Source organism: Saccopteryx bilineata, chromosome 1 (assembly GCF_036850765.1).
Source record: "Saccopteryx bilineata isolate mSacBil1 chromosome 1, mSacBil1_pri_phased_curated, whole genome shotgun sequence".
Taxonomy (NCBI): domain Eukaryota; kingdom Metazoa; phylum Chordata; class Mammalia; order Chiroptera; family Emballonuridae; genus Saccopteryx; species Saccopteryx bilineata.
In genome coordinates this window covers 247186506-247200441 of record NC_089490.1, presented here as the reverse complement: position 1 = coordinate 247200441, position 13936 = coordinate 247186506, and the positions used below count along the sequence as shown (strand labels likewise).

At 38.6% G+C, this 13936-nt stretch overlaps 1 protein-coding gene across 4 annotated transcripts in view; it reads right to left on the bottom strand.

Moving 5' to 3' along the window:
* Window positions 1-215: 215 nt before the first annotated feature.
* GHR (growth hormone receptor) overlaps window positions 216-13936 on the bottom strand; it is a 247588-nt gene continuing 233867 nt past the window's right edge. For all 4 annotated transcript variants that reach the window (XM_066240423.1, XM_066240399.1, XM_066240414.1 and 1 more), the window contains 5 exons: window positions 13624-13802; window positions 10584-10749; window positions 8523-8610; window positions 3512-3581; window positions 216-3186 (listed from right to left, as the gene is read on the bottom strand). In XM_066240423.1, coding sequence (XP_066096520.1) covers window positions 2230-3186; window positions 3512-3581; window positions 8523-8610; window positions 10584-10749; window positions 13624-13802 — 1460 coding nt within the window. In that variant the 3' untranslated portion in view covers window positions 216-2229. The remainder of the gene's footprint in view (window positions 3187-3511; window positions 3582-8522; window positions 8611-10583; window positions 10750-13623; window positions 13803-13936) is intronic.

Below are 13936 nucleotides of genomic sequence, written 5' to 3'. Positions count from 1 at the left end.
GGAAGCCAACCTTCCCGTTCCTTGCAGGAGAGGTCGGGAGCTGCCTCCTCTGTGTCTATATGTTCCAGCCCATAACAAAGATCTCCACGCCTGTTGCCAATGTGTTAGAACCAACTATGCCAAGTCTCCTTATAACAACACAAACTCATAGAGGGCAGTCTGGGCTAGGACACCTTTAATGTGTGTGTTCGATGAGAGAAGCATACCAGCACGAATCCAAGAAAAAATAAATTTATTAAACTTTGAAGGAAAAAAAAATCCACAGACATAAAGAAAGTTAAATATAAACTGCAGGACACAACTAGTCATACTAGTGAATAATGGCTTGTGTGGCCAGCAAAGTACCAAAATGACATTCCGAGACTGATTGAGGTATTTAGCTATTTTTGGCGATAGAAATGTTGTCAGCCTATTGTGAAACAGTGAGATAGTTTTCCCAAACATACAGTTTTAAGTTGAATTAGGTTCTACATCGATGAAATTTTATATGAAAGTAAATTATGGAGCTCTCAGAGAAAACCATAGCAGCGAACTAGCAGAAAATCTATTAAACATTTATTACAAAGTAACATGTTAAACTTTAAACACCCAATTCTAGCTCTTCACTGTCCTTGCAAGAAAGAGGGAATTTAAAATGATCAATCATTAGGCTTATTTTCAAAACAGGTCTGAGCTAAATGGCAAATACTATTTAAGTTAAAGCTAACTTCAAAGTTTTATTCATATTTCTTTTTAAAAAATACTTAAAACGAGAAGTATCCTTTCAGTGAGATAAGTTTATTCTCTTTCTTACAAACTTTTTGGGAACCTATCCTAATGTTCCTAAGAATGATGTTAAGGGTATCAAGGGATTGAACAATTCCTAAATTACTCAGGTCCCTTGTTTTTCTTTTGACCCACTGCTTTGAGGCCAATCGACTTAGAGGAGAAATTAAAAAAAAAAAAAAGATGAAACTTTATTAGATCCTATTGACTGGTGAGGAAGATAGTTTCTGCTATTGGTCTGAGTAAACTTAGAGTTATCTGTGGGGACTTAAAATCTTGTTTCTCCTGTTCCTCCTTCCCTTGAATAAGAAGTCTGTGTGTGGCCCCAGGCTCTGAGATAAGAGACCTATATCTCGCACTTTTTCTTCCACTATCTGATCAGTTTCATTTCGACCTGTTTCTACTTACAAAGAGCTTCCTGTACCTTGTTCCCTTCACAGTTGTGTTTGGGGAGACCCTTCCACAGAGGTTCTAGGGATTCCTTCTCATGATCGGCCTGCACTAAACACCTGCTCTGTGCAACATAGCTTGCAGCATCCTCGACAGTGTGAGCCAGCGATAGTTCCTACTCCTCTCAGCGTGTAGTGCTCTGACACAAACCGAAATTTGGGTAAGAAAGAGGTTTGTTTTTTTGTTTGTTTGATTTTTGGTTCATGGTAAGTGACCAGTGCAAACATTTTAAAGTCTTTCAAAATAAATAAATATTTGTTTAAAAATTCAGATAAGACTAGCATATTCCAATAATTTTGGTAACTACAATCATTTTTGAAGTGTTTAAAGAGTTCGGGGAGGTATAAAAAGGGCTTTGTAAAAAACTAACTGGTTTGTTTTCTTCAGGTGCATTGAGTGAAGCATTAAATCATCTTCAGACTGTAGTTGCTACATTCTTTAGATGGGTCCATGTGAACTTCAGTCCACAGTGGGTAGTATAATATAAAATAGCCACACTGGAAGTGGAAATTATTAAAAATATCTTTATCAATTTTATGTCAAAATAAATTTTACATATCCAAACTATTTTCTGTCTTCTCACCTATAATTTTATCTCCCAACCATGTAAAAAAAAATTAACCTGTGCTATCTTGTGCATTCGATTTCCCCGAATTGCAAAAGCCACCTGATTTTTCGCTTTTTCAAAAAGCATGATTTACTTTACATTAAAAATGCTTAGCATCACAAAATTAACACTCACAAGAACAAGACAATCACTGCCACTAAACAGTCTTTGAGACAATTCTTTAAAGTATTTACAATTCACAATAGGAATAGCTATCCGATTAAGCGGTCTTAATTCTTTTTTTTTTTTTAATATTATGTTTCAATATTTCAGGAAAAGGCATTTAGAATCCACACTCCCCCCTACCCCCCACCCCGAAAGGTTTAAACATTGTTTTGGTTTAAGCATTCATGCCCCAGCCCATTCTTTGCCATTAAATATTTAGCTCATGTGAAATCCAAGAAAGGCTATGGCAGGATTTTGTTCAGTTGGTCTGTGCTCACATAGCCACACGATGACAGAAACTCTTTGTCAGGCAAAGGCAAGGCAGTGGCATTGAGCACGAGGCCCCGTGGAGACTGTACTATGTGAATGGAGGTATAGTCTGGGACAGGCATCTCAGAGCTCGGGGCCCCTTCTGCCATCCCAGACCTCCCCGCAGTAGTGGTAAGGCTTTCTGTGGTGATGTAAATGTCTTCCTGGTTAAAGCTTGGCTCTACATGTGATTCGACCTCCAAGTGGGGGGCCACAGCGATGCACTTTTTGGCATCTGCCTCGCAGAAGTAGGCATTGTCCGTGATAAAGTTGGCTTGGCAGAATGAGACTACTTCCGGATGGGTGTCGCACTGGGATATCCCTGCTTTATTCTTTTGGCCCGGGGAAAGGACCACACTCCCTGCTGGTGTAATGTCACTTACTTGGGCGTAAAAGTCAATGTTTGCCAGTGAACTTGGATTGCTTAGCTGAGTGTGGGCGGCTTGATGAGCTGACTCAGTTTCATCGATCAGAAGTGGTCTTGGTTTGTTGTCCTCCGCTAGGATAACGCTGGGCTCCTGAGCAGCGGCCAGAGCAACATGAGGAGGTGGATTGTTTTGATTCTTCACTTCAAGGCACAGGAGATCTGCTTCTGCTTGGAACCTCTGTGGCTGAGCATCACTCAGGTCACTGACATTGAAATCAGCCTCCAGAATGTCAGGGTCATAACAGCTGGTACGTCCAGAGTCATCATCCTTCGGCTCGAGCATAGTAAGTGATTTCTGATGGTCATCGCTTAGAAGTCTGTCTGTGTCTGACCCTTCCGTCTTTTCATCAGGGTCATCAATATCTAGTTCAATGAATTCAACCCAAGAGTCATCGTTGTAGCATTCCAGTTTATAGCTGTCATGAATGGCTAAGATGGAGTTCACCTCCTCTAACTTTCCTTCCTAGGAAACAGAAGGAAAATGAAGATCTATCAAGAGAAACTCATATTGGTTAAGTGATTTAACAAATAACTTTAAGAGACTAACTATGGTTAAAATATAGACAATCATGACAGAACCATATAATAAAAAAAACCTGTTAGTGAAGAACTTTTAAATATACAAGAAATAATTTTAAGAGATGTAATATTTAAGAAAATTCTTCTCCAGAAGGGGTACAAAAATGGTATGTGTTCCACAGAGCTTGCGAAAGCTCTCAATACAAGACAGTGTTCATTGGGTATCATTTAATTAGTGTTATCTATACCTTAGATGATTTATTAATTACCTTGAAGAGATGTGGATCTATTCCTTTAATCTTTGGGACTGGAACTGGGGGCAGAATCAGCATCTTAATCCTTGAAGACAATTAAAATTTTGATTAGATATGTCTTAAAAGTGACACATTCTCTTATTTCACAACATACAAATAAAATATTGGCAGTGCTATGATTTATTTCAAATATTTCTGGCACTTTATAAGTGGATTATGAGAAAGAAAAGGAAAATATTATGCAGTAAATGATAAGAAAAATCTATAGGAAAAAAAGAGAACATAACAACAACAAAAGGCCCTTATCTGAAGTCAATTTAAATAAAATGTGGCTTTTCTATCATCTTTTTTTTTTAAATGTTTTTTATTTACAGCCAGAATTAGTATTTGGGAGTGAGAAATTTGATTCCATCTAAAACAAATTTCCATTTTAGTTAGAAAAAAGGTAATTTTAATGTACATCTCACCAGCAATTTGTGGAGAAAAGAAAGGCAGGCAGGCAGGAGGGAGAAAGGAATGAAGGAAGGAAGGAGTGCTAGTCCACGTGGAGCTAAATTAGGGTGTACTGGGTAAGTCTGCAGCGCACAGCTCACACTAGTTACAAAATTACATAAGATGATCTCATTAACCACCGCGTCACTGCAGGGTTCATTTCAGCTGGGACACACTAAATTTGAACTATTTCTAACTAATCAGTATGGATTTATAGATACAATTCTATGATGAACTTAACTTTTCTAAAAAAATTTTTTTGACCATAATTCATTTCAATGCCCATCCTTCCTGCCTGTTTTATGCCTCATTGTATCACTGGCACTTAGAACAATTCCTAGCACATAGGAGATGCTGAAAAAATGTCTCTTAAGTAATTTTTTTTAATTTTTTTTTTTATTTTTTACAGAGACAGAGAGTCAGAGAGAGGGATAGACAGACAGGAATGAAGAGAGATGAGAAGCATCAATCATTAGTTTTTCATTGCGCGTTGCAACACCTTAGTTGTTCATTGATTGCTTTCTCATATGTGCCTTGACCATGGGCCTTCAGCAGACCGAGTAGCCCCTTGTTGGAGCCAGCGACCTTGGGTACAAGCTGGTGGGCTTTTGCTCAAACCAGATGAGCCCGTGCTCAAGCTGGTGACCTCGGAGTCTCGAACGTGGGTCCTCTGCTTCCCAGTCCGACGCTCTTTCCACTGCGCCACTGCCTGGTCAGGCTTAAGTAAATTTTAATAAAACATTTATCTATTTTGTTCATAGTGTAACTAGAGTTTGCGTTAAAATCAACAATGTAGCTCTAGAAAAAAGTTCAGAGGTGAAAAATTCCAACAACTCATTTTATTGTTAAAAAAATATCCAAGTTTCAGAGATGGCGCTATTGGGCAGGGATGGTAACCTGATTTGGAGCATTAGCTGATATTCCACTCAATGTGAATAAATAGTCTAATCTAGTCAACAGGGAACCATTTTCTGACTATTTCCACTGCCTTTTTTGCCTAACTCAAAGAATGAGCCAAATTCTATTTTATATTAGTTGCTTTGAGTAGCCTCCATTAGGATTACTCAGCGGGGCAAGTATTAAAGCAAACTCTTACTGATGAATACAAGACACACAAAAAAAGATAAATTATTAATAATAACTCCCATGTTTTGAATGCTTCTGCTAAAGAACGGGTGGCAAATTAGGGCCTGCGGGCTGAACCAGGTTTGCCCTCTGTTTTTGTAAATAAAGTGTTATTGGAACACAGTCATGCTCATCAGTTTACATATTGTCTATGCCTGCATTCACGTCATGGTGGCAGTTGAGTGGCTGTGACAGAGACTGCACTACTCAGACTATAAACTTGGTAGTTGGCCTCCATAAAACAAGTTTGTCAACCTATGCACTAAACATTTCATGCAGTCCTTACGATGACCAGGGAGGGAGACGACATTATCTGTGGAAAGGGCTGGAGATTTAAGGAAGGTGTTCATATCATTAGTTGTTCATATCATACTACTTGGTGCAGCTGGGTCTGAAATCAGAACACCTGACTTCAAAACCCAGGCCTTTGCCTTCTGTCCTGCTGTTCTTCCTTCGTTCTGCATCTCTGAGTACTTCCAATGTTTAAGACATATAAAAAGGTAACATAACCCTAATGACAGGAAGCAAAAATCCCTGAATGTCCAGTGCTTGATATTTAAGGCTGCCTGTCTGTTTTGAAGAGGATGATACACTCAAGCACATATTCGTAGTTAGCTTTCTAGGAGCTGTGGTTGACCTTATGCCCGGTGCCCAAGCCTGTGGCCTCTACGACCCAACAACGCCATGCGAGAGGAGGAAACAGGGCAGTTGCAATGCCAGAGGGGGGGATGGGCATGGTGACGAACTAGAGAACACATGCCCTTCCCAAATGGGACTGCTGGGACCCTGCTTCAGCATAAGCTGTGTGGTACCAATAACTGAGTTTCACTAGGTCTTCCAGTTTTTCAAAGATAATCTGGAAACCTGAATTTCTGTGTGAAAATTCCCTATTGTGTAAACATGTTGTAGCAAAATCTTTACTTCAAAGTCAAAATGACATCAAACAACCAAACACTCATCTGCTGGGTGGATTTAAATTTGGCTTTCTGTTCGCCATTTATGTTAATTCTATGCTTCCTTTCCTGATTAGCTTGAAGGCTAGGGCTGACTCCTATGTAGGGAACAACAGAATATAAAATAAAGATAACCTTGGCATGAAACTGTGTTTGTGATCTTGCTATAATTTTAATTAAATTTGAATGACAAGTTTTGCTAGAGTTGGCTCAATGGTCTGGATTTTATAAAAGGAGGAATGGCCCGGATTGTGGACTCACAAAACTTCAAGCAAAGACATGGAGTCCCTGAAGCCCTGCACAGCCCCAAGCTGCTGGGGAGGGGGGCTGACAGCCCCCACTCCAATTATCATCTTAATTGTTAGAACTTCATGTTCCGTCCACCCCTGCTGACAAATATGTTCTCCCATTTCCTACTCTCATTAAAACATGGAAATTTAGACAATGATAAGGACTTTTATGGGCAAATGAAGGAAAAAATTAATCTTTTCTACAAAGAACTTACTTTAGCACAGGAAATTTGGAAGTGCAAAAGAGATTTATATAAAATTTAATAATTTGTTGATTTTGACCAAGTTTTAGATACTGCTCACAAAAATTAGGGGATATTTCAGCCTGAATATGAAATGATAAAATATCCCCTAATTTTTGTGAGCAGAATCAGAGAATATTTCTCTTTTTGTTGTTGTTGTTTTTTAGATTTTATTTATTCATTTTAGAGAGAGGAGACAGAGAGACATAGAAAGAGAGAAAGGGAGAGGAACAGAAAGCATCAACTCCCACACGTGCCTTGACTACGTAAGCCTGGGGTTTTGAACCAGCAACCTCAGCATTCCAGATCGATGCTTTACCCACTGTGCCAACACAGGTCAGGCAGGGAATATTTCAAAATGAATATGAAGCAATAAAATATCCCCTAATTTTTGTGAGCAGAGTAGTTAAGGACTTCATTATTTATAGAAAATACTCTTTAGACAGAGCTTAATATGTTTTCTTTGACATTTTATTTTTTTGGAGTATTATTTTTTCTTTGAAATATGATTAGCTAATATATTTAAAGTATATAACATATTTACTTGGCCTTCCCAATGATTCAAAATTGACAGCTAATGCTAAGAGTAGATTACTTTATATACATCGTGGTTTTATCAGCTGCAGTTCCATATAAGTTAGGCCTTCAACTGTACAGCTCAATGAATTCAAGTCAATCAACAGAATAATTTGGTTCTTTTGTTGTTGGTATTACTTAAACATAAATTACTTAAAGTTCTAAAATTTTATTTTATTTATTTTTTTGTAATTTCCCCCCAAACAAGTAATAGTAGTATTTGTAAAATAGAAATGTTGCTGGGAAGTTTAGTGCACAATGAAATTCTGCAGAATGAATTTTGCTTTCCCATGGGTTGACATCCTCTGTAGATGACATTCTACTAACAATAATCCTTTCTGCATTTACTTGGGTACTTTTAGCATGCTTGATCCTCTAGAATTCCAGCATTCTGAGAATTCTTCTTTCTACTACAATTCTATTTTGATGTTGACAAATGCTATACAACTTCAGAAAACAAACTAAAAAGCTTTTACAATATATTCTCATAGACACTATTTGGCCTCTTGGGTTCTGCTGGAGAACTTGTCTTCTGGTCAAGAAGGGTGACCGACAATTTCAGTTTGCATGGAACTCAGGAATTTCCCGGGTCACAGGACTTTCAGTGCTATAACCAGGAACGTCCTAGGCACACTGGGAGTGTTGGTGACCCAAGTCCTAGGTGAAGGGGAAAGATTAACTCCTGGGACTTTAAAAATATTCTAAATGTAAGAAAACTGACATTCAGTACCAATAATTTTTCTATATTTTATATTAAAATTTCTTATAGTCTGTACTGAGTTCCTTTTGGAAGAAAAATAGAATTATAGATCTTACAACTCAAGGGAAATTTAATGGTCACATAATCAAACATCATTTCCATGAGAACATGGAGGTCCAGAGAGGTTAGGAGCCTCAAACAAAATCAGGCACAGTAGCAGAATATGACCTTGTAACTCTAAGAAAATGCAGAAAGGAATCTCTTCAAACTCAGAAAGGATTTTAGCTGTGTTGACAAATGCAGTTGAAATAGGAAATCGTAAGTATCCAAATAATTTAAACAAAACTTGACATTACTAGAAATTGCCATCATAGGTAGTCTAAAAGGTTTTAGTAGATTGATTTTTCTGAGTGGCTTCAGTTTACCACTTAAATTTGCTTGTACATTATTAGGACAGTGCCAACCTCAGCCAAAGGTGCTGTGCTACCTGTGGTCCCGAATGAATGCATCAACTTGCTCAGGATGTTTTCCCAGTGAATTAAAATTTTCACTCATGATTCGCAAAAGAAAACACCAAATAACAAATGGAAACACACATGGAAATCTAAACAATGGTAAAGACATTAAGATATATGATTTCACACCTACCTTTGCTGCTTAGAAAATACGAATAAAAATAGTATCACTGTTAGTCCAAATATTCCACAGATAATCATTAACCATGGAAACTGGAAATCTGAAATACATGAGAACAATATCTCACTCAGGATTAGGAAGAGTTGAAGTTTACATTTTACTTTTGTTTTTTGCATAAAAATATGTCTTTATTTGTATTATGCAGCAAAGTGAGCAATTTCACTTGATGACCCTGAAACAGAATGCAATGACTTAGAAGGATTTTCTGTTCCAAGAACCCTACTTCAAATCCTTTCACATTAAAAAGAAAAAAGTCAAAATAAAGAGACATATACATCTTAAGCACAATTCATATTTTTAAGGAAAAAAAAGCTATTTTAAGCATCTTATGTGTTCAGAGGTGTCATTGAGACTTCAGCTCTAGAAACAAGGGCTGCTTGACACACTCCTTTACCTAAATACTAGCAGCTTGTTTCCTTTTTAATAAAGATGCGGTGGAATGTTTTTTATCCTCCAGATAGAAGATGGGGGCAGAGTTTTTATTTTTGCACCAGGATTGAAACTTGAAACACATAGAGCATATTACTTGACAGTTTCACAGATCTCCTTGGATAGCTCACACTGGGCTCCCTCCTTCAGATGTCAGTAAACTTTGTAGCAGACTTGGGGGAAGCTGTCTGCAAAACTTCTATTTTATTCCTTACCATCAAGTGCCTGTGCAGCTGGTTCCGAGCTAACCACACTGGCAGAGGTTAACTGCGTTCTAATTACAAAGGACAGGTAGAATTTATACCTTCACACTGCTTTATTAAAAGTCGGCTTTTATAGGTAATATTTTTTCCTGGTTTTAATTTTCTTTTTCAGTTATTAAAATCCCCAAGAGAGACATTACGGGCATTATGAAGCATCGGTGGGGGAGAGGGAGAACACTATTTGGTCTCATGGCATTTCTAGTTTTATATCAATGACATATTCAGGAACATAACCTACAGCTGATGCTTCCTTTTCTTCTTCTTTTTTTTTTTAACATGGAAGGAAAAGTCAGTTAAAAAAATCTATGTTAAGTGAATTAAATGCCATTACAATTAGCTTAAAGGGCATGTGCCAAGTGTACTTTTAAAACCAGGGTTTCATTAGATCAAGTTGTTTGAAACAACAAGCCTGTTAAGTAGAACTTAGGAAAAAATGTGGAGTTATAGACATTTTGATTCAAGTGTCGTTTAATTTCATGAATTCTACCTGTGCCATAATCACAGAAATGCAAATTTCATTTCTCTGTAGCTTGTGAGTGACTGTTTCATTAATAGCTCCTCATATGGCCTTGTAAACCTTCTGTCTTTACTGGAGATGAGCTGCAGCCATTGTTGTTTGGCAGTGACAATACTTTTCATATTCATGGTTAGGCTACCTTACTTCTGAATTCAAACATTTTAACTCTTTTATTATGAAGTCACAGGTTTCAGTTCTTTAGACTTTAATTATCTTTGTATTTCTCTTCTGTAGGATCTTCAAATGCTCCATGTCATTCTTGAGAATAACTGGTACACTAATTATGAAGCCTTCTTCAGGTAAAAGCCTTCTTCAGGTAAAAAACGTTCTAAAACCTATCAACACCTGCCTTTGACAGCCTATGCTGACTCAATAGTCAGCTTTCTCTTAGATGTTGCATAGTACATCCATCCTTATAGATACAGAATTTCTTCATTATGTATTTGAAAAACATATTTTTCTGATTATAAATGCAAAGAACTCACTGTAGAAAATTTTTAGAATGTGGAAACCTCTGAAGAAAGAATCACTGGGAATTCTGATATCTAGAGACAGCCCCCATTAACATCTTCCCCTGGATAACTCGCACCTTCCTCAGGACTTGTCCTGAATTAAATAATTCAAACACTAAGTCATCCTCTCGCTTTTAAAGGGATAATACCTATTTGAGAGAGTGAGCTTGCGTCTCTCGCCTCGATGTCAGATGCTAATGTATCTTGATGTCAACAGCCTAACAGAGCAGGGGATGTATCACTGTAGAGTGAGGAGAGCCAGGTGGCTGCCATTTTAATCTTTTACTCTTACCTTCTTCACATGCCAACGCACTCATCTGAGGAAGTGTTACATAGAGCACCTCACTGAACTCGCCGTACTTCTCGGAGTTCCGTTGTCTGGACCGCACACGCACTTCATATTCTTTTTCTAGTCTCAGTGAGTACACTGGGACTGAGGTTGATGACATGGGGTCCATCTTTTAAGACAAAACATAACACTTATTAGTTAGAGAGTCAAGACTTAATGCAATAAACTCTGCAAAATGGTTCTGCATCTGCATTCAAAATGAATTCTGTAAAGCGGGTAATATTTGAAAATGCACTGGTGGGTGATTGTTGGTTAAAGAAAGATCAAGGCAAATAACTTTACAAGTAATTACTTGTTAAATGAACAATAGGCCTCAAACTTATTTTGATACAAACGTAGAGATTTGATAGACTTTTATAGAAATGCATTATATCTTTGAATTAGCCTGTCAAATAGTCTAAGATCAACACATAATAAAATTATTATAGAAACATGATAGAACTATAAAGACTACAGGTATGTCGCCTACCCTTTGAGATATTACAGTGTCACATGAAGATATAAGAACAGGAAAAAAATGTATTTTCACACCACAACAAATTATAGCCATTCTTTGGAAATTCTGGGTAGTCATTCATATGATCCAAGACTTGGGAAGGGTCCTAGAAAAATCATACTTGTCTTAATTGAACTTTTAAATAATTCTATGAGAAGCAACTACATACACAACCTGCTTGTTCTAGAGAAGGCTCAAAGCCACCTCATAATAGTTTCCTATTCAAAATCTGCAGAGAAAAGTCACAGGAGTCCTTAGAAAATAACATCAGGGTCCCCTAACCCTCAAGGGCAGGCTATTCTTTTACCTCCCTGGGGAAGGGCCGCTGCCACCACTGGCCCTTTAAAACCTGTTGCTATCAAAGAAGTAGACCCAGTGAACGAAGGTGCTTTCCTCTAAGTCAAATATTCAAACTAAGTATGCAGTAGGTGCTTTTCATATATTTCCTGGTAGAGTACCTTGCTTCTGTTTGTAAAAAACTAGGAACACACACTTTTTCAACAGCATATATCTTTCACATAAATTTAAGATTCTCATAATCTGTTTTGCCAAGTCTGTAATTTGAGTGAGTTATCTCCCCATCCAAGTGTGATTTTGGTGATAACCTGTATTGGTCATTTGGAAAATACTGGTTCACTGAGTTATGCAGATTTCCCAAATGTACACAGTTGATTATGCAAATAGTATCACCATTGATCTCATCAGGAATGTCTTCAAAGATAGGGAAGCTATCAAGTTCACAGTTGCAAAAAAAGGTTTCCCAAAATTCTAATTTTCTCCTGAAAGCTCATTTTTTTCCATTGGCAACAAGTACTGTCAATCGCTTTTCTTGAAGTGATATGATTATTTCATTCGTTTGCAAGACATGTTTGCCAAATATTTGCCAACTCCAATATGAGTAGCTACCAGTTTATCAGTCGTTTTTCCAGGTCAGACTGCTGCTCCACGTGGGGTCCTTGCGCAAGGGGCTGGCTCAGCAGGGACCCAGCGGTCTCACCGCTTGTTCTCAAGACAACCATCAGCGCCCATGGAGGCCGCAAAAGTGCTTTATGTGGGCTCCCCACGCGGCGCACAGAATATTCAAGAGCCACGCGCTCAAAGGCCACGCTGTAACAAAACTAATCCTTTCCTAGCTTCATCAAGGGTGCGCTCATGTGAAACTGCCCCTTCCTGCCCCTTTTCCCTGTGAGCACTCGGTGGTGAAGAATTCAGTGACTACCAGTCCAGGATGGTTTGGGCTAACGCGGCCTCAGTTTCCCTACCATTGCTTTTGTATCACTGGGGCCAACCTTGACACAGTGAAAAAAGGAAATAACACTTTTGTATTATTGTGAATATAATCTTAACCTTGTGGACTCCCTGAAATGGTCTCAGGGATCATCAGGGATCCACGGGTCACACTTTGAGAATGGCTGCCCTGGGGTCCCCAGCACGCTGTCTTGTGCACAGTGGTCATTTCAATACCTGGCAGCTGAACAAATGTTCGAGCAGCTTGAATTGAGAAAGTCTTGTCTGACTCAGCATCTAGCCAAGCTTTTTATACACCAAGTTGCAGAACAGCTATCTAAATTAATATGCTGCTGAAAACAGAACCTCAAAGCCCCACGTTTAGCTGTTCAAAGCTGCTCCATATTTAGCTTTCCTCTAATGACAAAATCAGCCTCTTTTCCAGCAGCACATGGAATGGACAGGGCCTGGTGTCTCAGAAGTCGGCAGCGAAGCCGTGCCAGCTGTTGGGCATGACCTGATGCCCGGCCAGGAACCACTTGACTTGGCCCGGGCTGGGCTGTGGTTAGACTGATTTAGAATGAGTTATATTGGGAGCAGCATGATAATCCTGTTTTTCTTCTTGTTGTGTGCCATGTGGAATTTATCTGAGTGCCCGGTTCCCATCCACTTGGCAAGGAAGCGAGGAGTTCAGAGGTCAACCAGCACCGCACTCCTTGCAGACTCAGAAGAAGCCTCTTAGCTTGATTGTTCCCTGAGGTCCTTAACAAAATAGCCTTCTGAAACCTCTAAAGGGCAAACTGCCTCCCTCTATTTTCCTCCTGAAGTCACTTAAGAACTTATTTTAATGATCTTGTGAGTAGTAGCCACTACAATCATGGGAGAATATTTAGCCATAGCCCACTGCTGACCTTGATCATAACCCTTCCTATGTTTAGCCACATCCCCAAAGACAGCTAACTGGCTAAAGTATACAATTTTGTTCTAAAGTTAAACTGGACACCAAGGATGACTGGGGAAACAGTTTTTCTTTCCTTCTAGTGACTTCCACATAAGCTCCATGTAAGCATCTGCTGTTAGACAGAACTCTACAATGACACTTTTCTAATTAGATTGGTTTTCCCCAAATAAGAAATGATGGAGCACACAGCATGGGCGTGTGGTGTTAGGTCAAAAGGAAGTTTATACATGAGAGGGGGTGTTGAAATAAAAAGAGGAAAATTCAAACAATGTGAAGTGTGATTGGTAATGATCTCTTACCACTTTCCACTGGGTCTCATTTATTTCTTTGTATTGCAGCTCATACTCCAGGACTATCCATCCTTTCTGGACATCTGCATTGGAGGGTGGTTCCCATCTCACTTGGATATCCGCATAAATCCCCGTTAAACTGATGTTCAGCAACGTCCAGTTGAGGCCAGTGGGTGGGTCTGGTTGTACTGTTCATTTCAGTGGAGAATTAGTACAGAGACACACAGCTGGGTATTAATGGAATACTTTTGTTGGAAGAGACCATATATACAGTTTTATTATTCATACTATTAATTCTTCTACTATTCCTATTAATATATTC